At 46.3% G+C, this 27,133-nt stretch overlaps 2 protein-coding genes across 4 annotated transcripts; one reads left to right on the top strand and one right to left on the bottom strand.

Annotated features, from left to right (window-relative positions):
• Positions 1-511: 511 nt before the first annotated feature.
• Pced1a (PC-esterase domain containing 1A) lies at positions 512-6,316 on the bottom strand. Of its 3 annotated transcripts, none has more exons than XM_055612547.1 (8): positions 6,009-6,316; positions 4,912-5,052; positions 4,329-4,408; positions 3,981-4,219; positions 3,741-3,891; positions 3,406-3,652; positions 1,186-1,452; positions 512-877 (listed from the first exon to the last, which is right to left on the bottom strand). In XM_055612547.1, exons 1-8 carry the CDS (start codon positions 6,025-6,027, stop codon positions 630-632), a joined length of 1,392 nt encoding a protein of 463 aa, XP_055468522.1. In that variant the 5' UTR covers positions 6,028-6,316; the 3' UTR covers positions 512-629. The 3 variants fall into 3 exon arrangements, with proteins under 3 accessions (XP_055468522.1, XP_055468599.1, XP_055468688.1); XM_055612624.1 differs by lacking the exon at positions 6,009-6,316 and adding an exon at positions 5,352-5,904; XM_055612713.1 differs by lacking the exon at positions 4,912-5,052.
• On the top strand, positions 5,846-25,939 carry Vps16 (VPS16 core subunit of CORVET and HOPS complexes). Its single transcript, XM_055612452.1, has 24 exons — positions 5,846-5,963; positions 19,688-19,776; positions 19,985-20,082; positions 20,167-20,295; positions 20,374-20,518; positions 20,637-20,752; positions 20,851-20,973; positions 21,095-21,150; positions 21,476-21,565; positions 21,660-21,754; positions 21,899-21,975; positions 22,283-22,414; positions 22,512-22,639; positions 22,765-22,800; positions 22,988-23,096; positions 23,257-23,391; positions 23,484-23,592; positions 23,695-23,792; positions 23,880-23,987; positions 24,260-24,337; positions 24,430-24,599; positions 24,682-24,778; positions 25,512-25,615; positions 25,727-25,939. The coding sequence occupies exons 1-24, from the start codon at positions 5,911-5,913 to the stop codon at positions 25,869-25,871; spliced, it is 2,520 nt and encodes an 839-aa protein (XP_055468427.1). The 5' UTR covers positions 5,846-5,910; the 3' UTR covers positions 25,872-25,939.
• The last annotated feature ends 1,194 nt before the right edge of the window (positions 25,940-27,133 follow it).

Raw genomic sequence — 27,133 nt, 5'->3', positions numbered from 1 at the left:
TGATACTGGACCTGTCCTTTGAAAAACATGGCTCTATGCGCAAGGTAGTGTTAATACTGGTTTTTGGAGACAATGAAAATTGAGTTCTGTTCTGATTAGCCAATAGTGGGACTATCTCACGTGGGTTCTAACAACTTATTGAATGTCTGCTTTGTACCAGGAATGCATGCAAAGGTTGTGTCTTCCTAACCTCCAGGAGGAGACGAATACCAAGCATACATGACTGTACATAACTGGGAGGAAAAGTAAGAATTAGTCAAATTCAAAGCCTATCTAAAATACTGACAATTTAACTCAGTCCTTGATTTTCCCCAGCCCCGAAGGCCTGCTGCTAACAAGGAACCCACTGGGGCTCTGTATTTAGTGTATGTGTCCTTGTGAAGATGGAAGAGTGCTAAAAGACTGCATTCACTGGTTTCTAAATAGTTTGTACAAAGGCCCACGAGGCGGCTTCCCCAACCCTTAAGGTCATGGTTTGGGAGACCCACTCCCTCACACAGGAATGTCACTCTGTCCTTCCATGCTTTTATTGATATCAGCAATGGACAAGAACACTCAGCCCAACAGCTAGGGTATGAGGCAGACCCTCCAGGGCCATTGGCACCTCTAGCCCCAACCTGAGATCCTGCCTACCCAGGCCATGTTCCCGAATGGGCATGCCCCCTTCTGTCCTGTTTATATGTGTGGATTAGTTTGTCTGAGTGTCTGAGTCGCTGCCTATATGGACCCCCGATCCTTGGTACATGGTAGGGGCCATTCGGAACACAACGTGGCTTGCCCCGGTGGACCACTGGGCCCCGGTGTTGACCATGGGAGACAGGGCCAGAGACTGATGGTAGCAGGGGGCCAGGCACAAAGGTCATTCCAGGGCCACATCCTACAAAAGAACCAGTCATTATCAGAATAAGTTTCTGACCAGATAGCTCTGCTCCTTTGGGGTAAGCTTCCCTGGGCTTTCATTTCCTATCTGCAAAATAGGAATTCTATTTCCCCTACCGCCAGACCAGATTAATGAGTTTACAGATGCTGTTCCAACCTCAGGGAACTACTGTGACCAAACCCAAAGGCCGTACCCAACTCCCGGATTCATGTGAACACAGCTGGCTAGGCGACAGAATGTGCAAGGGAGGCTGGGAAGGGTGTGAGCAGAGACTATAGAGGCACCTACCTAAGTTAGGCACCTACCTGGCACCAAGAAGTCCTCCATGGCATTGTATTTGAAGACTTCATAGGGTGGAAAGGGCTGACCTTGGAAAAATGGGACATCCTGGGGCAGGGGTGGGAACAAGGGAGGTGGCGAGGGCTGAAGAAGTGGGTAAGGAAAAGACATGGGGGGAGGCAAATGGAAAGGTGGGAGCAGGGGCAAGGCCAGCTTCTCCCTGAAGTCTGTGGGCTGCTTATGGCTTCCCTGGAATGAATGATCCATCTCTGGCCAGTCCTCAGTCCATGGGTCTAGGAATGGGATGACTGTGTTAAGTAGGCCTGGGAAGCCACGTTGTCCCAAATGCTGGCTATCCACACTTGCAGAGTTCTGCTCCATCTTTCTGGAGAATGAGGCCGGTAGCCTTCCTCATTCCCCTTCACTTCAAGCCAAGAATAAGCTGTGTTCCCTTTTTCTTGCTACTTACGTCTGTCCATGTTCTGACCTCATGCCAGTGCTTGTATTTTTAGCTTTTTCTTCTTTCCAAAATTTCCCCATAGGTCAATAAATAAGTCAATTATAAAGATCCAGTTCCCCCTCCCAATTAGTCCTCATTTGCTTCAAAACCATCACAGGCAATATTCTATCCCATTTTCATCCTCCATCAACTTGTATTGTTGCTTTTGAACACTTCATGCCTTCAATGGTTTTTCCACTAAGTGGCACTGCCTGACGAACTTAACAAACCCCTTCTTTCCAAGTCACACGACATCAACAATATTCCCTGTCCTGTATGCGCCTCTCTATTCTCAACTACTTGTTTCCCCACCAATCTGTTCTCTACTAATCTAAAGTGTGAGCACAGTTCTGCGGTCTCCTTCCTAGTTCAGACTCCACTTCTACCTCTGCTGGGCACTGATGACTCCAAGCGTCTCCACAACACTCCAAACAGACCTCCCCTAATCAAACTCACTTGCTCATCTTTCTGCTTCAAATCAAGTGCTTCTTTTAACAACTCTAATTTCCTTTGTTCCCCTTGAGACAAGGACTCACATATTCCAGGCTGGCCTTAAACTCACTTTGTAGCTAAGGATGAGCTTAAATTTCTGATCCTCTGGCATCCACTTCTCAAGTGCTAAAATTACAAGCATGCACCACTATGCCTGGTTGAATATGCTAGAGAATGAACCCAATGGCTTCATGCATGCTATTAACTTCAAGCCCTCTGCCGACTGAGTCACTCTTCAGCTATGTCCATAGTTCTTCCATGGAATCAGAAGCTGTGAAGAACCACAACCTTTAAGATACTTCTTTATTTACTGAGAACCGATTCTCTCATGAGCAAAACAAAGGAAATGGAACCAGTGCACAATCTGCTACAATTCATCTTCCTAATGTTCCAGTACCTAGCTACTAAGCTCCAGTGGTCTGCCTCTATTCCTGGCCTTTCTATGTTCCCCACAAGCTGTATGTTACCATATTGCTGTAAAAGCATCTAAGATGACTCATGTCTCCAATTCAATAAATACTACTCTCGGCACTAAAGTACAGCACATCTGTGTTGGCACTGAGCTCAAGTGACCTGAAGCAAGGGAGAAGTAGATGTGGAAATAAGCAAACAAAAGATCTGAAGCAGAGCACATCTCAGCAGGAATGCAATTAGAATATGTCCCAGAACAAGCTGACAGAGGGGGCCTCTCAGCACCTACAGCAGTGACTGCGACAGGGCCAGTGGAGAACTGCACTAGCCTGCAACCAGTGAACTGGGACCCTAAGGCGGAGTCGAGGCCTTGGGCTGTTGTCTACTAACCCTACCACCTTGAGGCTGACTTGCAAACACACTCAAGGTTCAATTCTGTATCTGTTCAACCACCTGCTGGCTGACTGTGCCTTTTACATCTCCAGCTGACGAGCTTTCCTGCCTCTGTGGCACTGCCTAGACCATCCTTTTTCTGTATGTCTTCCTACTTCCAATACATACTGATTAGGGTCTTTCGACCCTGCCTTTTGCAAACAGGACTTGCTCATCCATTTAGGTACACAGAAGGAATCACACTGAACTGAAGAACGGGAAGGTGAACAGCCACATGACTTCTGTGATCTAACCATTCCTAGGAAGTGAGAAAGGAACAACCAAGAGCCACAAATATTCTTCAAGGGATCCTCTGCTTTCTGTAAGGACTTCTGTTCCATTTGGTTCTTTGTGCCTTATACCCTGAAGACCTATCTACACCACTCCCCAACCACTCTGTCGTAGGGCTTACCTGGGAGATGGTCAGGTTTGGGTAGCTCCACACCCCAGGCATCAGCCACGTGGGTCAGAAGTAAGTATGAGAGGTGGCGGTGTGCATGCTGGTCCCAATGGACACCATCTCGATGGCGGTGATGTACAGCATGCCGGAAATGAAAGTGGAGATCTAGGACGTCGAAACAGTGGTTCCCAGCAAGTGTAGCACTGTAGAAGTTCCCCTCAACCACATCCTGTCGCAGAGAGACTGCCAGGGGCTGGAGCTAATTGAGAAAGTGGAGCCTCTAAGAAGGTCTTCTATCTACCAGCCAGCCACTCTATCCCTTTTCCAGTAGGGCCCCAGGCACTCACCTCTGGCAGAAGGAAACCCCCAGTGACACGTTCCCCTAAAGGCATTGCCATATTCCACACCAGCAGACAAGAGTCTGGCAAAACCTGGTCCATTCGTACAAACACTCGTTCCAAGTTCTCCCTGTAGCTCTCCATTGAGCAGCGGCCATATCTGTTGGGTAACACTTAGGGTGGGCAAGAGTATAGGAATGGCGCCATACCTCCACCTCCAACCAGTATTTCCCTTCCCCCCGCCTGAACCTGGAGAGATCCCAGAGGCAGGAGTTGATGATCACTAGGTCAGGGGCAGGTCCATATGACAGCTCCTTCAAGACGTCCTCAAGGTACTCGGAGTAAACACGGGTGAGGAAGTAGAAGCGCACAAGGTGGTGGCCAGAACCAGAGCAGAACTGGCGGACCTCTCGGTACTGTGTCCCGTTGTGCAGTTCGCCCAGCTGGCCCCCAGCTACCAGCTGATCCTGTTCAAAGCTCAGCTCCCCCTGCCCACCCGCCCCCACCCCATGGTCAGATCCATGCCAGGTAGGTGGTCCTTTTCAGGCCAAGGTCTGCACCCACCCGACACTGGCATAGCTGTCAAGCTTCTCTCACCTTGGCTTTTAACTGGGAAGCTGTGAGCAGTGTGTCTTTCTGGAGCAGAAGCACCAGGTCCTTATACACAGCTCTTTGGACTGCAAGAAGACAGGGATCCTAAGATTAAGGCAGGCCTCACCCCCTCCCGGAGCCTCCCAAATGAAGGCCTTTGTTTCCCAGGGCTCGGCTGCCCAACAGCAACTCAATGGAGGGTTGACTTAGAGAAGAAAAGATGAAGTTTCAAAGCCCTAGCTCTGTTCTTTCTAGCTATATTCCTCTCCTTTGACTTATGTACCATGATCCAAGACCAACTGGCAAAATGAAGTTGGTCCAATCACCAGAGAAACACACAACATTACCCACAGATCCTTTTAAGAAAATCATGGAGGGCTACAAGAGATAACAATGCTACCAGCATGGGCTAAAATAGTGTACAAATGATATGCCAGGGTATGTAGGGAATTAAAACAAAACAGAACAGTCTAGTGTTCTAAAACAGAGCAAGAGATGGAGAAGTCTGAAATGGAGATACGGTGTGCAGACATAAAGAAAAGGCTGCAGATACAGGGCTGTGAAATGCCACCCTAGAGTGGTCACTCACTGGAGTCCCCCAAAATGACCACGAACTTGTTGTGTAGCAGCTGCTGGACTTCCGAGGCTTGGAAGTGGGCCATGGTGCTTCGCAGCAGGCGGTGAGGCATCTTGCTTTCCAAACAGAAGACCATGCTGCCACTGACACAAGCTGCAGGGAGAGGCCACTAAGCTGACTGCGGGCAGGGACTCAAGGTAGTTCGGTCTGTTCCAAGATGACAGATGGGCACTGGCCCCTCCCTAGCTGCTCTGAGTAATAGGGAGGACAGTGGGGCAGCATGGCGAAAAGCATGACGGCACCAGCCTTCATCACACTCGGAGGGAAGGCGGAGGGTCGCTTGGGTCGAGGGCCTACACTATGGTGCTTCGCGCGCGCAGCGACTCCCTTGCTCCCTGCCACGTGTCAGCGGCGGCCCCGCGCGTGCGCACACGTCCGCTCGCGCCAGTTACCAAGTCTCGGAGTTCCACGGATTCACAGGCCCTTAGGGAAGGCCCGGGAGCCGCGCGCCTTGCCCGCGGCGGGCTCCCGATCTAGAGTCATGTTCCCGTCCCCCTGGAGGGCGGTAGGTTCTGCAAAGACCCTGCCCCACAGAGCCCAGGTGCCCAGGTTAGATGTCGGTACGCAGCTCGACGCCCAGCGCTCTCCATGCGTGCGTAGCGGTGGTCCAGCCAACGCCTCCAGCATCTGCGCTCCAGGAGATGCTCATGGCTCCCACTTCCGGTCACCCATGTCCCGCCCCATGCGACACCCAACGCCGGAGGAGTCAGAAAGGCAGCAAGTCTGGCCGCCGTACAGGACAGGTATCAGGGGCAGGCCCACCCAGGAGGACGCGAAGCCCGAGTAAGGGCCAAGAGAAGAACGATAGGTCAGGACGGCTTGCCCACAGTGCTGACGGCCGCGATGGCGGCCTCGCCACGTGACCCCGCCGGGCGGAAGCGGAAGTGCGGCCTGGAGCTGGTGCTAGGCGGGTGTTTTCCTCGGCGCCTCTAGCCACCAGCTCAACTAGACATGGACTGTTACACTGCGAACTGGAATCCACTCGGGGACTCTGCCTTTTACCGGTGAGCCGCCAGCCGCCCCACCTTCTGGCCTACTGCCCAGCTTACCGTGTTTGTCTGCTGGCATGAGCCTCCCGGCGGAGCCAGCGGCGCTCGCCCCCGTCAGTACGGGTGTTAGCGTCCGCCCCTCCGGCGGGTCGCCCGAGCGTCTGCCACTTTACGCACGGTTGCCTAGGGGCGGCAATCCGGTCTTTCCTCTGCTCCAACTCTGGCAAGCTCAGAAGCCACCCCCAAACCGAGGTCTTTCGACCTCCGGAAGGATGCTCACATTGAGGGAGGCCGCCCGCGGCGACAGCGAGTGCCAGTCTCCTTCCGGAAACTGCTGCTGAAGTCAGACCACAGGGGCTCTCACAGGAGGGCGGGATCGCCACAACGGGCGGGGTGACAGTACTGACCAAAGCTGAGAGAAGGGGTTAAAAAGCAATTAGTCTTGGGGGACCGTTAATGGGGAACACTGTAATGGCAATTCACTGTATTTGGAGTGCCCTGAGCGGTGGGTCTTCTCTAACTAGAACGTTGTTACAGTAGTTAGCGTCTGTTTGGCTTTATTTCTTTGTAAGATATGAAGTACAAAGTGCTGTGGGACGTACTTTAATCGGTCAGCCACCGTTTGTCTCTCCCTGAGCGGTTTCCAATTTAACCACAACCATCTTCCCAAATCGTGTTCCAGCTGCCTAGAATTGCAGGATCTCCTCACACCTCTCAGTCCATTCTATGCCTTTGCTATTTTATACTTTTTTTTTTTTTTTTTTAATCAACTGAAGAGTGTTGCTCATCTTTTAGGACCTCCCTGGTCCTGTAATAGAATCCGTTGTGTCTCACAGAGTCCAGCTGTAGAGTCTTAAAAGTGGCGCATGAGGACAATTTTCTATGGATTTCTTCTGCTGAGCTACTTGAGGGATAAGAATAGCTCTTTCTTTCCCGTGCATATTTAGAGCAGTGCTTGTTACACAGTAGTCGTCCAGCCTGTCGTGGCCCATGCCTCTAATTCCAGCGCTCTGGAGGCAGAGGCAGATAAATCTCTTGAGATCCAGGCCAGCCTGATCTACATAGCCAGTTCAGGCCAGCCAGGCCTACATAGTATAACCCTGTCTCAAAACAAAAATAACAAACAAAACCTAACAGTTGCCCAACAAATTTGTAAAGAATTTTTATTGATACTTGAAGATCACAAAGACATTGTATTGGTGTCCTGTTTCAGTAGAAGACTTTGCTTCTGACAGTAAAATTATGTACCATTCTCATAGCCCAAGTTTTAAATGGGATTTTGTTATTTACACTGTGATGCATTTCTTAGACAAAGGATGCCTTGTGGTAATTTTGAGATCTGTTGCATTTGCTTATTCAATGTGTCCTCTTAGACACATGTACAATATGAAGCAATTGAAGAGCTTAGTTGAAAATTAGCAGGAACTCTTGATGATTTCACCCATTGAAAATACTAGTAAGCAGAGTGTGTTGTCACACCCATAACCCCAGCACTTGGGAGATGGAGGCAGGAGGACCAGGATTGTCAGGTCAGCCTTTGACTAAGTATTTGTTGGAGGCCAGCCTGAGCAAGGTGAGACTCTGTCCACAAATACCTACTTAAAAAACTAAAAAAATAATAAAAAACTATTATTTTTAAAGCACCTGTTGCCTACCCAGACTTTAAAAATCAGAGCATAGAAGAGAATGATCTCATTACAACAGAGCTCCTCCTATTTATTTTATGAAGTCTTAGCTTCATGGATACATAAATAATGTTTCAAAAGATGTGTGTTGAGTGTGTCATAAAAGTGACTAACTTATGTTTACCTGTATTAACTCAGAGAAATGTTAAGCCTTGCTGGGCCTGATATATATATGTCCTAAATTGCTAACAAATATGACTTTCTTCTATCCTGGACACTGTGCTAAGTACTTGTGTATAGTTTCTTGAGTATCACCACCACATAGAGTCAGGATGATGATTCACTCCGACTTACTAATGAGGAAGCTGAGGGACAGAGAGTCTGGGGTCTATGAGTGGTGATTCATGCCTTTAATCCTAACAGAAGCAGGGGGATCTCTGAGTTCCAGGCCAACCTGGGCTACAAAGTGAGTTCCAGGACAGCCAGGGCTACACAGAGAAACCTGTCTTGAAAAGCCTCCCTAACCTAGCCAAAGAAGATACGTTGTAGATTCTATATGCCAAAACATAGATTTTTTTTTTATTTTACGTATGTGTATGTGTGTATGCATGCCACAGCACATGTGTGAAGAGGATAACGTGTAGGAACTGGCCCTCTCCTTTCCCCTGCATGCATTCTGGGGATAGAACTCAAGTCATCAGGGTGGCAGCAATTGCCTTTATAAAGCTGAGCCATCCTCACCTGGATTTTTTTTTAATTTTTAAAATTTTATTCTTTATATGCATTGGTGTTTTGCTTGCATGGATGTCTGTGTAAGGGTGTAGGATCCTCTGGAACTTAAGTTACAGACAGTTATGAGCTGCCATATGGGTGCTGGGACTTGAACCTGGGACTTTTGGAAGAACAGCTAGTATTCTTAATCACTGAGTCATCTCCTCAGCTCTGGTCCAGATTTTTTTTTTTTTTTTAAACAGGAAAATGTAAGAGCATTTTCTAGTTTATTCACCAGTGTAAAATGTTTAAGAATGGGTGCTTGGCTTAGTTCATGTGTTCATGTAGGGCCGAATCTGAGGATTCTAATAAGTAAATGAGTGAAGACAGTTCACCTGTGTGCCATCGGTCAGCAGGGGTCTTCGCATTGAAATCTGTGTTCTCATGAACTTACTGAATTTGAAAAGGTAAGCAGAGGAAGTGGTGACCATCTCTTACCAGATTCTAGACATTTAGCTATTTTAATCCTAAAACTGCAATTTGAGCTGATTTCATTCACTAGTTTGACCCAGCCTTTGCCAGACTCAGTGTATGTTGATAAGAAAGATAAACATAGACTCTGGCTTTGACAGTCCTAATGCTTCCAGCCAGCATGTGAGATAGAGAATAAGGACTCAACCTCTGATTATAGTTAGCATAGGGAATGCTGAACTTGGGCTGTGAGGAAGCAAGCAATCAAGGGTGACGTTTATGTTTGTGGGGAGGGTTGGTGTTGCTGCTCTGGAACCATTCATTCTTTTTTAGACAAGGTCTCTCACTGGACCCAGGATTAGTCTGGGCGGTCCCCAGGGATCCGCCTGTCCCCACTTTCCCAGCACTGTAATCGCAAGCTTGCCCCACCATGTCTGGCTTTTATTTCGGGTGCTGGGGATCGAACTCAAGGTCTCACACTTTTGCAGAAAACACTTTAGTGAATGAGTTAGCCATCTCTCCAGTCCTGTGAATTTGGTTTTAAACACATTGAATTTCAGGCACAGTAAAAATAGATTTCTTTTGTGAAAGGAAGAAGAATGGTAATATATTTTTTTTACCCCTGAATTTATTCTTACAAGGGTTTCTTTTCCCTTTGTTTCTTTCTATTCTCTCCCCGCCTCTCTCTTTTTCCCTATTTTCTTTTCTTTCTTTCCTTCCTTCCTTTCTTTCTTTCTTTCTTTCTTTCTTTTTTGGTACTGGGTAGTCCTGTACCCTTCTTAAAAGGGAAGGAGATTGTTTTGTTTTAGTATTGTAGTTGTGTTTTGAATAAACATGAGTATTTATTTAAACATTGTTAAATATATATATAATGAAACATCTTAACTATTTTTTTGCATTTTGTCATGTTTTTAGAGAAAATATCTCTATTTTTATGTTCACGAGTGTTTTGTCTGCAGGTATGGCTATGCACCTCATGTGTGCACTGTTGAGGCCAGAAAAGATAATGGGAGCCTTTGGAACTGAGTTTACAGACATTTGGAAAGCAGCTGTGGGTGCTGGAAATTGAACCTGGATACTCTGGCAAAGCAGCCACTGCTTTTAACTGCTGATTTGGCTTCCCAGCCCTCCTTGGTTTTATTTTTTGAGACAGGATTTCATGTAGCCCAGGATGACCTTCTGGCCTTTCTGCCTCTACCTGCCAAGTGTTAGGGATATAGGCATGTGCCACTGTGCCTAGTTTGTCAAGTTCTGGAGGTTGAATCCAAGGCTTCTTGAATGTTAGACAACCATTCTCCACATGAGCTACTTTCTCAGCCCTTCATCTTAACCATTTTTGAATTACTGTTCAGTAGTGTTGAGTATGTTTACTGTGGTATACAGCTAATTTATTTTTTTTTTTTTTCATGAAAACTGAAACCCTGTACCTATTACATAGCAACTCCCCATTAAGTACTCTTCTATCTCTGGATTTGACTACGCTAGGTAATTCATGCAAATGAAATCTATTGTTTGTCTTTTGTGACTGGGTTATTTAACTTAGTATCCTCAAGGTTAATGTTATAGCATATGCCATAATTTCTCTGTTTTTTAAGGCTGAAAGATTTTGTTGTATAGACATAATACATTTTCCTTATTCGTTCTGTTATCAAATGACATGGGGTACAGATGGGCAGAATGGAAGGCAGCCTCTCAGAAAAGCCTAAGGATGCAGTTTTCATGACGACAGGCTATGCACTCAATGGGAAAGGCTACCTACATTTTTCTTCTCTATACCTAGGTTCCAGAAATAGAAATCTTGTCAGCAACAGTAAATGGACCCTGGATACCAGTGCCAGGAAACCGTTAGACTGTTAGATAGCGAGCAGTGTGCTGTCACCCTTGGCTTTGGAGAACAATGCTTCCATAGTCACACATGTACAGATAACTCTTTAAAAGGCCTGGTAGAGTGAGTACATGCTTATTATGTGGGAGGACACACAAGAAATGAATGAACAAAAACCCTCTTTCAGACTCTGTTTCTGTTTCAGTTCTTCTGAGTGTATATCCAGAAATAGATTTACTGGACTGTCTGGCAATTCTGTTTGCATTTTTAGAGCTGCCATACTGTCTTCAGCAGCAGGAGCTGCACCATTTTACAAACCAGCCACAATTCTCAAGAGTCCTTGAGTAGTGTTTAGTTTTGCGTTAGTTGGAGGCAAGGGATTTTGGAAATGATAGTAGACCCTCTTTAGGGACCTACAAATTGTTGGATTGTTCCCTAATACTAGACATGGTTTACTCCCTCCCAGGGCTTCCATGCCCGGCCTGTTGCACACTGGGCTCTTCTCACACCATGGTGGACAGTGCTTCCTCAGACGTTTATCCGAATAGTACAGAGATTTCTTTCTTGATTATTGCAGGCGCTGGAATGGAGGCTACAAGAAGTGCTAGCTTCCCAGATTGGAATCTAGGTTCTGTTTATTGCTGCTCAGGAAATTTCCATTTCCGGGATGTAAGAATGGAAGAGAAGGATATAACTAGCCTTTTACATTGAGGGGTGATCTTCATGGAAGCTGTACTTTTAGGCTTTCCTGAATGGCTTCCTTCCATGCTGCCCATTTGTACCCACCAAAGAGGCGTAGCATGTGTTGTCCTCAGGAACACTATCTAGCCTGAAGGCTTTGGGAATTGATCTGCCCATTGTTGCTTTATCTCCCCCCACCTCCTTCTGCCCTTTACTTTCTTTATGCCTGGCACCGTCTCCTTTCCTCCTAGTATGTGTTCCTGCTGACTCCTGGACCACATTCCTCAAAGATTGTTTGGAAGCTTTGACCCAATGGCCTCTTGAGCGTCCCAGCTCTTACTGCTTTCTAGGGCAACATAAGTAAGCACCTGGCTTCTCACCTCCGGCAGTTTGTACTAAAGTGATTGTATCCCTCTTAGTCCCTCCGTGCCCATCCCAACACACTCCAGTGCATGTCCAGAACTGCCTTACCTCTACAGTAGTGGATTCAGACAGCTCTGAAACCCTCTCAAGCATGTGGAACCCTCTTCATGTTTTTTTCTCCCTGGCTAGCTGGGAGGACAGCTGTGGTGGCTCATTTCATTTCTGTTCTTGTCTTTTTGTTCTTCTCTCACAACCTTCTTCTTGCCCTGTGTTACAGGGACTGATAAAGAACCGTCTCTCTGTACCTGTGCCGAGGCTGCAGAGCACTGATGTGACGCTTAGGCAGTGGACAGGTTGGAGCCACTGCAGACCCATGTTCCCAGCTTTATCTGCATTTGTGATCTTATTTTGCAGAGCTATCCTATACTCACCATAAAGGCTCAATGTGTGAAACAATGGTGAACAGACACTCCAGAAACACTGAAAAGGAAAGTTTTCTTGCACCCTTCCCCCAATAATTTCACCTTGTGCTTTCCAGAGAACTGAAGTTCATTGCACGGAAAGGCCTAGATTTTGTCTGACCAAACTCATTCTCTTGACCCACTGAAAAAAATAATCCTTTGTATAGCTATGTCCCTGTCCCCTGCCTTCTGTACACTATATGCCAGCCACATTCCCTGCATAAAAAGTAAAAATGTGGACTAGAGAAAGATAAAAGACTAGCGTGTCCATATATACACACACATATAACAAGTGTAGAGAAAATGTGGAAAGTGATACCATTCTCATTTTTGTCATCAGACATAAGGTCATGGTCGGTACCACAGCTTTCATGTGCACCTGCACATCCCCTATAGCTGTAACTTTGCTTGCCCTTAGCCAGAATATCTTCTGCCTTGTTTTTTTTCCCCCAATAGAGTGACCGAGCCTTTATTTCTCAGGCATGCTGCTGTGTTTGGTTCCTGAAGGTTTCCATTGACCATTACCATTGAACATGAAAAAAAGAGATGCCATGGAGGATTCCCTGGATTTTAGGCACAGTCTTCTTGCCAACGTAGTTTCCCCTTTAAGTAGAATTACCACCTTTAATTAGTAAATTAAGCCTCCCTTGTATGCCTGTTTACAGAACAGCTCAAGGTGGCAAGATGACACTCGTATCTTCCAATTCAGTAACTCCATTGTTGTATCTCCTGGTGAAGCATTTGCCCCTTGAAGACACAGCTCTGTAACTCAACAGACCAAGTTTCCAGAATCAGAAGCTGCTCTTAAGGAGGCACTCTCACCTCTACCCTTTGACCCAGGTCTCAGATATTCCGAGAGGAAGCTGTGCCTTGTAATAGTCCCTGATCAGAGCATAAGACAGAACACTCTTTTAATGTAGTTTGACTCTAGTTTGTGTTGTAACTTTATCATCTGTTAACTAGGTGCTGTGGTTTGGATATGAAATACTCTCCATGGGTGCTTGGTTGCTGGTAGGCTTGCAGGATCATGGAGGCTCTGACCTAATCAATGGTTTCATGCATTGATGGAATCAAAATTGGAATAGAGTATTGGAAGATAGTAAAACTGTCTAGGTGGGGCCTAGCGGTAGGAAGTAGCTCTCTGGAGGCATACAGTACATTGTCCCCAATCCCATCCTGTCTCCCTGCCACCTGGCTTTCATAAGCAGCTACTGCCGTGTGCTCTTGCCACCAAGATGTTCTCTTTTGTCTCACACCCAAAGCCTGACCTTGCACTGAAGCCTTTTCATTAAGTCTCTCACTTTTTTATTGCTACAAAGAGACACCATGACTAAGGCAACTTATAAAATAATTGGAGGCTTACTTAGAGTTTCAGAGGGTGAGTCTGTGACCATCATGGCGAGAAGCATGGCATGAGGCATGCAAGTCATGGTGCTCGGGCAGTAGCTACAAGTTAACATTAGAATCTACAAGTTAGAGGCAGAGCAAGACTGGCTCTGATGTGGGCTTTTGAAACCTCAAAGCCCACCCCCAATGACACACATCCAACAAGACCACTCTTCCTAATCGTTCCCAAGCAGTTCTACTAACAGGGACCAAATATGTGAACCTATAGGAACTGCTCTCAATCAGACTGTCACAGATTCTGTGAGCCAAGGCAGATTTTTCCTCCTTTAAACACCTTTCTCTCAGGTGTTTATCACAGCAGCAAACAGTGTGACAGGATCAATTGCCTCTTGTGGGTGTTGGAATATATGGCAAGACCAATTGGATCGGTGGCCTAGAGCTGACTTCCTAGCACTGTGTTGTGGTGTAAGCCTTTGATGAGATGTAGTGCTTTGCAAAATGCTGCAATGGCAAATAAAGCATTCTAAGAGTCAAGAGATTCTGGGTGCTGGCAAATGCAGTATAGGCAAAGAAGGTAAATCTACCCAGAGTATTTATTTGTTCCCATAAGAACAAAATGCCTCTTCAAAACCCAGTTTAAGTGCAGGTTGGACGTTGGAGGATGGTGCCATAGTGGGGACCTGTTTTAAACATTCAGCCTTGGACAGGGACACTTCTGTGACATCTCCTGCAGATGAGATTGTGATAGGTTTTCAGGTTGAGGGTAGCTGGTACGAGAGACGGCAGACAAGCTATGTTCGCTGGGATGAGAACCTCCAAGATTGTCAGTTTCATCTGGACTGGACCTAACCACATACTCCTCTTTAGGTTTCAGGGTCACATTGTTTCCTGATCAGTGTTCTAACTTCCACAGGAGACATGACATGTTGCTACACTCAACTGCTGTAATTAAAACCCACAAAATTAAAGTTCTGTTGATTTAGCAACTGTAAAGCTACAAGAGATCACCTTAGACCTGTCCTAGAAACTTTGTTCTTCAGCTCATGGTTTAGTTAGCAAGATGTGAACATACAAGAATGGAGATGTAGGGACAGGTGGGAGACGTGGAACACACATCCATAGAGCAAGCCACACCCAAAGGCTGGATGTACGGCATGTAAAGGGAGTTAGTTACTAGACACATGCTAGTATGCAGAGTGTGTACATAGCCAGACATGGGTGTACAGACAAGTGGTGGCCTGAAGTGAGCAGAAAGCCTGGAGTGCAGTGTCTACAGAGAGCCCTGAGAAGGTGAGAAGGACCTAGGCAGGGTTTTTCAGGCGTATGCACAATACTGGAGCTGAGACCACCACCACCAGGTCCCCTCAGACCCCATGGCTGGCAGCAACCAGAAGGCATTCAAGTTCTTGTCCTGTGTGGTGTTCTTCTAGTGTTCTAGTGCCCTCTACTGAGAAAGTCTGACATTGCTGAAAGAGGCTTGAAGGAATAATGGTCATTATGGTAGGACCTGTGACTGGGGCAGTGAATGGCCTTTAGTTTATAACTGGCATGCTAGGTCTGAATGGAATATGTTTTCTCATATTTTCATTTAGTGACTTTAATAACAAAATATCAAATGTGTGTATATATATTTACATTTTTTCAAGCTGCTTGTGACTCAGCATGGAAGAGCTAGAAGCAGGAGGACCAACTTGAGTTTGAGGCCAGCATAGGCTAGTTAGGAAGTTTAGACCAGTCTTAGCTATGGGATAAGACCCTGTTTAAGAGCAAAGTCACCAAATTCCAAGGCATCAGATGCCAGTATAGATGGTTGTGAGTCACCATGTAGTTGCTGGGAATTGAACTCTGGACCTCTGGAAAAGCAGACAATGCTCTTAACTGCTGAGCCATCTCTCCAGTCCCCCCTAAGTTTTTTTGTTTTTGTTTTTGTTTTTTTAAGAAAAGACTTATTTTTAGTTTATGTGCATGGGTGTTTTGCCTACATGTATATATGTGTACTGTGTACATGCCTGATGGCCAAGGAGGCCAGAAGAGGGTGTTGGATCCCCTAGAACTGGAGTTATAGACAGGTGTGAGCCATTATGTGGGTTCCAGGAACTGAACCCAGGTCTTCCGCAAGAACAGCCAGTACCTGTAACTTTGCATTTGTAACTGCAAGTTTTCCTTCCTGTACCTCAGTTCCCGAAATAATGACTCTGAGACTTTATTATTTTATGAATAAATGGCTAGGCCATAGCTTTAGCTCCTTCCCCAACTGGCTCATATCTTAAATTAACCATTTATTCTATTCTATGTGTGCTGCATGGTTGGTTACCTCTCCTCAGTTTTATGTGTCCTTCTTGCCCCGTGTCTGGAATGAATCTTTTCACCTCTTACTCTTTCCCAGAGTTCATCTCTTCCTGCTGCAAGTCCACTTCCTTATTTCCTGCCTCAGCTAATGGGCCATCAGTTTTATTTATTAACCAATCAGAGATAATTGGGGAGCAAATTATACAACACTGATCAGTGGAAGTGGCAATGCTGTCATCCAGATGGCAACCAGATTTGGGGGCATAGAAATCAGCATCCACCAGACTAACCCCAAACAAGTGCCCTTACCCACTGAGCCATCTCTTCAGCCCCAAGTTCTTAGTTTCTAATACTCTCATAACAGCAAAGTATATAGAATAAAAATAAATGATTCTTTTTCATACCTTTCCATACACCGCCCTCCACAAAGGTAACATCTGCTTTCGGCTTTGTGTGGAAACCTCAAAGCGTTTTTCTATATATTTGCATACAAGTGAATATATACAAATATACGTATCAAAAGTGCATTTTTTTAAAATTATATATAGACCCAGCTAGGTATAGTTAATACCTGTCCGTAATCCTAGTACTTAGAAAGTAGAGGTGGGAAGAATTCAAGTTCAAGGCCAGCCTCAGTTACATAGCTTCAGGCCAGCCAGGACTACATAGGGAGATTCTATGCTCAAAAGGGGGGCGGAGAGATGGCTAAGTGGTTAAGAGCACTGGCTGCTCTTCCAGAGGACCAGGTTTGATTCCCAGTATCCAAACAACTGTTTGCAACTCAGTTCCAGGGGATCCAACACTTTTCTGGCCTCTGTAGGCAGACCAAAAGATATATGTGATGCCTATACATATGTGTAGACAAACACATACTTTTTTTTTTTTAAAAATCAAGCAATAAATATGTAAATAAATTAAGGGGCAAGATCATATAGTTTATGCTAAGTTATAGCTTGTTTACTTAACCAGATGTTTTTAGAGGTCATTTTGTCAGGATTGACAGATAAGTGACCACAAAATATTCTCCACAATGGGCACACTACAGTTTTATTTAACCAGCCTTGTTTTAATGGGCATTTAAAAAGTGTTGGCTAAGTCAAAGGGTGTTGGATGAAGTGATGTTTTTTTTCTTCCATAGAAATAAACAAGGGACCGACAAGGTGACTTAATGGGTACAGGCACTTGCCACCAAGCCTGATGAACTGAGGTCAATCCCTGGGACCCATGTGATGGGGAAAGAACCAACGTCTGAGAGTCGTCCTATGACTTCTGTGTGGGCACACACACATGCACATAAACACTCAAACTCAATCAAAATAAAAACAAAACAAATAAACCGAACAAAGCATAAACAGCTGAGACATGCCTTTAAACTCAAATTGCTGTGAGTTCAAGGTAGCCAGGACAGCTCAAATGAATCCCAGACATCCAGGGTTACACAGAGAAACCTTGTCTAAAAAACAAACAAACCCAACTGGACCAGGCTGGGAGATGTAGCTCAGTTGTTAGCTTGCCTAAAGTGCATGGCATCCTAGTAGCAATCCTCAGCACTGCATAAACCGGGCATGGCGGTGTGGCTCCATAATACCATGGTCCAGGATATTTTGTACCAATTTGAAGTGGCATCTTAATCATGTGCTCAATTCCCAGCTCTTTTTCTGAACACTGTTCTCTTTTGTTGATTTGTTGTTAATGTTGGGGTTTTTTTGTTTTTGAGACAAAAGGCTGGCCCTATGTAGACTAGGCTGACCTTCAAGTCTCAGAGATCTCCCTGCCTCAGCCCCTCAAGTGTTGTAATTTAAAGTGTGTACCACTGTACCTGACTTTTTTTTAGATTTATTTTTATTATTTCTACAGAGTGTCAGGGAGGAGGACTATGTGCATGTGTGAGTGCAGGTGTCCTCAGTGCAGGAGAGGGAATAAGGTTACTTGGGGCTAGAGCTACAGATGGTAGTGAGCTGCGTGATGTGGGTGTTGGGAATGGAATTTCTGTTCTCTGCATGAACAGTATGTGCTCTCAACCATGAGCCATCTCTCCAGCCCCTTGTCGTTTTTCTCATTCCTATCCCAAAACAGTAGCTTTAGTTAATTTTAGTTTATATAGTATGTTTTATATGTTTACACTGTGTTGAGGATTGTGACCTCAATTGTGTATATATATGTATATATGTATATATACATACATACATATATGTATACATATACATACATACATATATGTATACATATATATATATACACATGTATGTATGTGTGTATATATTTTTAGATGTTCTTATTATCTCCCATTATTTTGTTTCCAAGAATCCCTTTTCCAGCTATGATCTTTTTTTAATTCTTTATTAATTATACTTTATTCACTTTTTATCCCCCCTGTGGTTCCCTCTCTCCTCCCATTCCAATCCCTCCCTTCCTCTACCCTCTGCATGCATGCTCCTCCCAAAGTCCACTGATAGGGGAAGTCTTCTTTTCCTCCCTTCTGATCCTAGTCAATTAGGTCTCATCAGGAGTGGCTGCATTGTCTTCTTCTGTGGCCTGGTAATGCTGCTTCCCCCTCAGGGGGAGGTAATTAAAGAGCAGGCCAATCAGTTCATGTCAGAAACAGTCCCTGTTCCTATTACAATGAAACCCACTTGGATACTGAACTGCCATGGGCTACATCTGTGCAGGGGTCTTAGGTTATCTCCATGCATAGTCCTTGGTTGGAGTATCAGTCTCAGGAAAGACCCCTGTGCTCAGATTTTTTGGTTCTGTTGCTCTCCTTGTGGAGTTCCTGTCCCCTCCAGATCTTACTGTTTCCCACTTCTTTCCTAAGATTCCCTGCACTCTGCCCAAAGGTTGCCCATAAGTCTCAGCATCTACATTGATAGTCTGCAGGGCAGAGCCTCTCAGAGGTCCTCTGTGTCAGGCTCCTGACTTGTTCCCTCTTTTCTCTTCTCCTGATGTCCATCCTCTTTGCCTTTCTGGATAGGAATTGAGCTTTTTAGCAAGAATCCTCCTCCAGCTGTGATCTTTAGACTCAGTGTATGCAGTTCTGTAAAGAAAATACTGGGAAGGATTTTTTTGTCAGAATTATTGTGCATTTGTGGTTCCTCTTACAATATTTATTCATTTCTTCTATACTCTTAAGGAAAATTTGGTATGATTTAGTTAACATTTTTCATGATTTGTAAATGTCTTTAAAGTTTTTTTGCTGTCATAACTAGAATATTTTGTTTACTTTTTAATATTAATTTATTTTATTTAAGACAAGGTCTTTGAACCCTGGCTAATCTAGAGCTCACTATGTAGACCAGGCTGGCCTCACAGAGATGCCTCTTCCTCTGCTTCCTGAGGTCTGGGATTAAAGGCGTGTGCCTTCATGCCCAGTATGACTACAGTCTTTTAAAAGTTAAAATTTATAAACCAGGTTTGGTGGGTGCATGCTTTTATTCCGATACTTGGCAAGTTAAGAAGTAAAAAGCTGTGAATTCTAGGCTAGCCTGAGCTACATAGCAAAACCAGGTGGCCAGTAAGACCTGTCTCTACAATCAAAAACAAAAACAAAAAATGCTTGCTCAGTTATTTTCATTCTTCAGTCATTCTCTCACCCTTCATTCATTCACTGCCCCCTTTTCTCCCCACACTTGTTCTCCTTCTTTTCCTTTAATTTTATGAGTCTTACTGTGAATGGAAAATTTCTTGCCATAGAAAATGGGCTGATGTTTGTTTATTATCCTTGTGAGTTCTTTTACTGTCCTGTAGACTGCTTTGCTGAGTGTCCCTCATTTAAACTGAGATAAGTATTTTGTATTTCAGAGTTCTTTGTAAGTTAGACTATTTGTGTAGACTTAGCCAGTTTATCATCTAATCTGAAACTCCAAAATCTGAAAAATCAGATTTCAAAGCTTCAGGCATCTTCTGGGGCTTATCCTGTCTAGATTCAGGATCACGAGGAAGCTAATCTCTGTTTATCTCTGTGGATAGGAAGTATGAACTGTACAGCATGGACTGGGACCTGAAGGAGGAACTCAAGGATTGCCTGGTGGCTGCTGCACCCTATGGGGGTCCCATTGGTATGCTACCCCTCTATTACTACTACATATTGTGGGGCCCCAGGTGTTGCTTTCAGGTTGAGCTCTGCCAATCCACCTGGCCAGAATGTTAATAATTTGGGTTCTCATGATGCTCAATTCTCGTGGGGTGGGTGTGGGAAAATGATCCAGGACACCTACCTAACATGAGGCCTGAGAATCTAGCATGGAGTTTCTTTTCTAATTGCAGCTCTACTGAGGAACTGTTGGAGAAAAGAGAAAGCTGCCAGTGTGCGGCCAATATTAGAGATCTGCTCTGCTTCTGGAATGCCACTGGCCAGCCTGCTGGTGAGCACTGAGCCTGTCCCTGCTGTGTGATGGGCAGGGCTCGCTGATTCCAAGGAAAGCCATAAGAACCTCTGTCCTCTGCAGTGGAAGAGTGGACCCGTGGTGGCTCTCGGCTGGTCAGCTGAGGAGGAGCTGCTCTGTGTGCAGGAAGATGGTGCAGTGCTAGTTTATGGACTTCGTGGAGACTTCCGCAGGCACTTCAGCATGGGCAATGTAGGGGCCACAAGAGCCTGAGGAGGGAAGGTGGGCCTCATCACCGGTGGATTTTTTCACCATGGTCCCTTTTGTTAGGAGGTACTTCAGAACCGTGTCCTGGATGCCCGGATCTTCCACACTGAGTTTGGTTCTGGGCTGGCCATCCTTACAGGTGCCTATCGCTTTACCCTGAGTGCCAATGTGGGTGACCTCAAACTTCGTCGGATGCCAGAGGTGCCAGGTAAGCCCTGATACTTAAGAGAACCCTTCAGTAGCACAGATGTTTCTCCAGACTGGGACCAGCAGAGACAAACACTGTGGGCTCTGGTCATTCCAAAGTTTCCTCTTTCTCATCACAGGTCTGCAAAATGCACCCTCATGTTGGACTACACTGTGCCACGACCGAGTGACGCACATTCTTCTGGCTGTAGGGCCCGATCTTTACCTTCTAGATCATGCCACCTGCTCCACTGTGGTAAGAACCTAAGTAGGCATGAAATGGAAGGGCTGACCAAGCACTGGGAAGGCACTGAGAAGTCAGCTTATCTGGTTTCCTCCCTGGCCCTGCCCCAGACACCTGCTGGCCTAGCCCCAGGAGTGAGCAGCTTCCTACAGATGGCTGTATCCTTCACCTATCGTTACCTGGCACTCTTCACAGACACAGGCTACATCTGGATGGGGACAGCATCTCTCAAGGTGTGGTTCTGGAAAAGCAAGGGAGGATCTGTTGTGGATAGGGTCATGGCTTTTCAACAGCAGGATAACTGTTGAACAGCAGGGTGCTGGGACAGGGCTATGACATGCTGTACCATTTCAGGAGAAGCTGGGTGAATTCAACTGCAACATCCGGGCACCCCCGAAGCAGATGGTCTGGTGAGGATAGAGCTGTTCTTTAAGGGTGCGGTTAGGACATAGCCCTGTTTCCTGGGATAGCTTGAGTCATCCTGTCTTCTGCCTGGACTAAGTGAAGCTCAGGCGTTCTCTTTTCTGCCAGCACTTAAAGGGACCATTGTCCTCTGTGGGCCACTTGACTGGTAGTCAAGAGAGAGAGAGAAACAGATAGGTCAGTATATAGTCAGAGAAATGGGTTTGGAGACACAGTATGTTCAGGAGGGGGGATGCAGACAATGATGTGGAAGACATAGCTGTGTGCCAGATGTCTCAAGTATCCCAGATGTATATATGATGTTGCCCATAGGTGTAGCCGTCCTCGAAGCAAGGAAAGGGCTGTGGTGGTAGCCTGGGAGAAGCGGCTGATGGTGGTTGGCAATGCACCTGAAAGCATTCAGTATCCTTGGAACACGTCCCCTGTGGGCCGGGAGAGGGAAGGGAAAGGAGTTGCCCTATCTTTGGATGTTCTTAGAGGCCTTAACTAAACTCAGGTTTGTGCTAGATGAGGACTCCTACTTAGTGCCTGAGCTTGATGGGGTCCGCATCTTCTCCCGCAGCACCCATGAATTCCTGCATGAAGTCCCAGGTGAGGCTCCCACAAGGGCAGGTGTTCCTGACCACCGACTGCCATACTGTCCAGGGCTAAATGCCCAAAACAGGATCTGGGTATTAGAGGCAGGACTGGGAATTTTCGTGCTTCTCCATGACTACTCAAAAACTTCTCCCCTAGTGGCCAGTGAAGAGATCTTCAAAATTGCCTCAATGGCCCCTGGAGCACTGCTGTTGGAGGCCCAAAAGGAATATGAGGTAAGTTCCAGGCAACTTCTAAGACTCCCAGGATGCTTTCTTTCTTCGTTCCTCTTTCCCTGACTAGACCAGCTTTCTGCCCCTGCCTGAGCACCCGTGATGAGCTGGGTGCTACCTGACAGGGATGGAGAGTTTAGGTAAAACACTGACTGAGCTGGCCAAGGCTAGCTCATATAAACTGGCTACTGTACCCACCATCAAGCTGAGCTTTCCAAGTCATTTCCATTTGAACTATATGGTCCCAAGAAGCTAGGGACCAGAGTGAGGTGTTCCCTGTAATGCTCCATCTCTGGGCCTCTCCCCACAGAAAGAGAGCCAGAAAGCAGATGAGTACCTACGGGAGATCCAGGAGCTGGGGCAGCTGATCCAGGCTGTGGAGCAGTGCATTGAGGCTGCAGGACACGAGCACCAGCCAGACATGCAAAAGAGTCTGCTCAGGGTTGGCCTGGCAGGGGCTTGGGGGGAAGATGTGCTGGAAATCGGGTGGGCTGGGCATCAAGGGAAGTTCTGTTCCATTTCCCTTTGGTTCTTCTCAGGCGGCTTCGTTTGGAAAGTGTTTCCTTGACAGATTTCCACCTGACAGCTTCGTGCACATGTGTCAGGACCTTCGAGTGCTCAATGCTATTAGGGACTACCACATCGGGATCCCTCTGACCTATAGCCAGTATCCCATGTGTGGCATGAGGGTATTTACAGCTGGGCATTGCAGGGGAGGGGCAGGAGATGGGGTCTGCAGATCCCTGGCAAACAGAACTTATCCCAACTGATCCTTAACCAAGGAAAATACAGATACAAGCAGCTCACCATCCAGGTGCTGCTGGACAGGTACGGAAGCCTAGGGATGCTATAGGAGGGCAAGGGTGGGTAGGATTACAGCCTTACCTGGGGGTCTTGTGGGCACTACTCCTCATTTACCTTTAGGACTGGGAGGCCTAAGACAGGCTGGGACCATTCTGTCTACTGTACCTCACATTGCCTTACCACGTGTGTCCCTTACTCCCTTGTCTGCCAGGCTTGTATTGCGGAGGCTTTACCCCCTGGCTATCCAGATATGCGAGTACCTGCGTCTTCCTGAAGTACAGGGTGTCAGCAGGATCTTAGCTCATTGGGCCTGCTACAAGGCAAGGGCTTGGGATGTGAGGTAACTTACCTCAGGCCTTGACAAAATACAGGAAATACAGGGCATGGAAATAAAGGGTGGGTTCTCATAGAGGTCCTGAATGAATGGGCGGGTGAGGGTTGACAGCCACAGTTGTGTGACACCCATATCCATACTCACAGGTGCAGCAGAAAGATGTCTCAGATGAGGACGTAGCACGGGCTATTAATCAGAAGCTGGGTGACACGCCTGGTGTTTCATATTCAGACATTGCTGCCCGGGCCTATGGCTGTGGCCGCACTGAACTGGCCATAAAGGTGTGGTTGTGTTACCTCTCACAGATAGCCCAGTGTGGGTGTTCCAGGCCCTTATGCAAATGTCTCTCTTTGCCTTCTACCCTACCTCACAGCTGCTGGAGTATGAGCCACGGTCAGGGGAGCAGGTACCTCTTCTCCTAAAGATGAAAAGGAGCAAATTAGCACTGAGCAAGGCCATTGAGAGTGGGGACACTGACCTGGGTGAGCAGAGTATGGGTGAGGGCCAGGTGTCACTGATAAGGTGAGTGAACCCAAAATGGGCAGAGCTGGGCTGCAGGTCCCACTTACTTTATCATTCCACAGTGTTTACAGTGTTGCTGCACCTAAAGAATGAACTAAATCGAGGAGACTTTTTCATGACTCTCCGGAACCAACCGATGGCCCTGAGTTTGTATCGACAGGTAGATGGCTGTAAAGTGGGGGAAAGGGTTGGAGCCTTCTGAGCTGTTGAGTTGACTTTGCTGACTAATCTTCTGCCTATGACCCAGTTCTGTAAGCATCAGGAGCTAGATACTCTGAAGGACCTTTACAATCAGGACGACAATCACCAGGAATTGGGCAGCTTCCACATCAGAGCCAGCTATGCTTCTAAAGAGGTCTGAGGTCCAAAGGGAGGGCGGGCCTTTGGGTTAGTTGCTATTTGGTTCTTTGAACAAAGACCTAACCCTGTGCATTTGGCTACACCCTGTCTGGCCGTAACTTTTGAGGGGATCTGAGAACATAAGGCTGGGATATAGCACTGGTCTCAAGGGAACTAGCATCTCCAGGACAGCAGAAGGTGCCCCTGGTGGATAAGGTGGATTCTGGGCACAGGAGTGAAGAGAGGCAAGGCTAATTAATGTGTTGTGACCTCAATATACCTTTGTAGGGTATTGAAGGGCGAGTAGCAGCTCTGCAGATGGCCGTTGATGCCTTCTACAAGGCCAAGAATGAATTTGCAGCCAAGGTTTGACTGCCTCTTCTAAGAACTTCCTCTCCTGCCTTCTTGGTCTGCCTTCCTTGGCCTCGATCCCCAACCTGTCTCATTGTGGTCTCCAGGCCACAGAGGATCAAATGAGGCTCCTGCGGCTCCAGCGGCGTCTAGAAGATGAGCTGGGGGGCAAGTTCCTAGACCAATCTCTGCATGATACAGTCACTACTCTGATCCTCGGGGGCCAAAACAAGCGTGCAGAGCAGCTGGCACGTGACTTTCGCATCCCTGACAAGAGGTAGGTGAGGGTCCACATTATATGTACTCCTGGAACCTCTTACCTTTCCTGCATGCCAATGCTGGTTCCTGCTTTTCTGTAGGCTCTGGTGGCTAAAGCTGGCTGCCTTGGCAAATTTAGAAGATTGGGAGGAGCTGGAGAAGTTTTCCAAGAGCAAGAAATCACCGATTGGCTACCTGGTGAGGCAGGGATCCTTCCTAGACCTCCCACTAGTGAGCATAGTCCTGGGAAGGGGCCAGACAAGGGAGACAGGGATGATGGCCCATTTGTGCATTCATTACACTGTCCTTTGCTGCCGGAGCCTCATTTGATCCTCTGTAGCCTGGAGACCAGAATGAGACAGGTTGGGAATCGAGGCCAAGGAAGGCAGGACAGGAAGTTCTTAGAAGAGGCAGTAAAACCTTGTCTGCAAATCCATTCTTGGCCTTGTAGAAGCACATACTTCTTGTGCCATGTGAATATGGACAGACACATGTACTATGTGGGAAACTCTGGAGGACAGGCCCTAGCCTGTGGTGGGAGGAGTTGCTTTACTATGTGCCTGAGGGTGGAAGGGCCAGGGAGGGCCATCTGTGATGTAGTGGAAGATACTTAAGAATGCTTCAGATATATGGAAGGCAAGTTTCATAGCGGCAGCCTGAGAGAAAAATACAAGACCTTAGAGGACAGGAAGTAGAAATACCTGCTGTGGTGTTGCTAAAGAAGAAGCATGAAGATGATTCTTAAGTCTCAAGTAGGTCTTGCTTTATCTTGTTTCTGTTATAAGAATGGTGTGTTCCATATTGTATTACTCCGGTAGGAAGGGGACTAGATACACTATGTACAAAATACCTATGGACAGTGTGTCCGCTGGGCTTCTGCTCCTAAGAGAGAAGAAAGAGAACTAATCTTTGTCTTCTCTGTCTTGCAAAGCCCTTTGTAGAGATCTGCATGAAACAACATAACAAATATGAGGCCAAGAAGTATGCTTCTCGTGTGAGCCCTGAGCAAAAAGTCAAGGCCTTGCTTCTTGTTGGGTAAGTCAGATGAAGACCTCTGTGTGTATAACTGAAGAGTGGACTGAGAAGAGGCAGATCTGGTGCCCTTGAACAGCCCCAATACCATCTCCCTTTCTGCTCAAACCACAGGGATGTGGCTCAGGCTGCAGATGTGGCTATTGAGCACCGGAACGAAACTGAGCTGAGCCTTGTTTTATCCCACTGCACTGGAGCTACAGATGGGGCCACAGCTGACAAGATTCAGAGGGCCAGAGCACAAGTCCAGAAGAAGTGAAATGCATGTCCTTTAGGGGCTCGTTAAAACCCAGGGATGTCCAGATGTAAATAAATTTGGAATACTAATTCAGAATAGTTGTTGTATGCTGTCTAGCATAAGAAAAGCAGGCTTGAGGCAGAGCTATCTAGCCACTACAGCAGAATTCCATATATTTGGTTGTTTTGAGGTTGGGTATAGGAACTTATAAGAGAGACCTGTTTATTCACCAGTTACCATAGTTACTCTCTCAGAAGCTGTCTCACAGCCTGGAGGAAGGTATGGAGAGAGGTGGCATAAAATTCAAGCACCAATCCAGGAAGACCCACACTGAAAAGCATTACATGCATCTGTGTAACCGCACAAGAACCATGCTATACACTTTGTTATTATTTCATCCATTCTTCATGACAATTCTGAGATCTATAACATCTTTCTCTTTGTAGAAAAGAAATGAGGACCAGAGATTGGTAATAGTAAATATGTGGTAAAAGAAGGATTTGTGCTGGCAAGCTGACTCAGCAGCTAAAGGGTCTTCACATCAAACCAGGCAACTTTGGTTTAAACCCATCCTCTGACCTTTGTCCACCTACAAACACACACTGAATGAACAGGTGTATGAGTGAATGACTTAATGAAACAGAAATAGAAATAAATGAGGATTCGAAACCTGGGTTGTCTCCAGGCTGGAACTGGTTAGGTCCTCTGAAATGGGAAAACCTGATTGGAGGGTGAATGGGAAGCTAGTGACCATCCCATTGTCAGGATTGGAGGAAACACCTTTGAAAGCCCTGGCTATTGAGCAGTAAGTAGCAGCAGTTCTTGAGTGGTCTCTGTGCTTGGAAATAAAGGGATAGAAGATCATCTCAGTTCTAAGAGCTACAAACTAGAAACCCCTAATCCCAGCCTACTTAGGAGTCCTTCACATCCAGTCAACAAGAGGGCTTTGACTTTCTGCCTTCTGTCTGTAGTCCCCAGTGAACTGCACTGCACTCTAAGGTTCCCACCCATCAATGAGGTGAGTCCTTTCTTCATGCCCTCCTCACCTTTGTTAGCAAGAAGAAACCAAAGTCTAAAGAAAAGGACCTCACTAGAATGTCAGACATTTCCCTCGTTAGCTCTCCTAATCTTAACTGTTTTAAAAGGCAAGAGAAGTTAGGCACAGTGGCATACACCTGTGATCCCAGTACTTGGAAGGCTGGGGTAGGGAGATTGCTGTGAGTTCAAGGCCGACATGGGCTATATAACAAGCCCCTGTCTCAAAACAAACAAACATGGATATG

The sequence above is a fragment of the Psammomys obesus genome, unplaced genomic scaffold, assembly GCF_907164565.1.
Source record: "Psammomys obesus unplaced genomic scaffold, mPsaObe1.curated_primary_1811, whole genome shotgun sequence".
Lineage (NCBI taxonomy): Eukaryota > Metazoa > Chordata > Mammalia > Rodentia > Muridae > Psammomys > Psammomys obesus.
The sequence above is the reverse complement of the archived record's forward strand: the minus strand, read 5'-3'. Positions and strand labels throughout refer to the sequence as shown.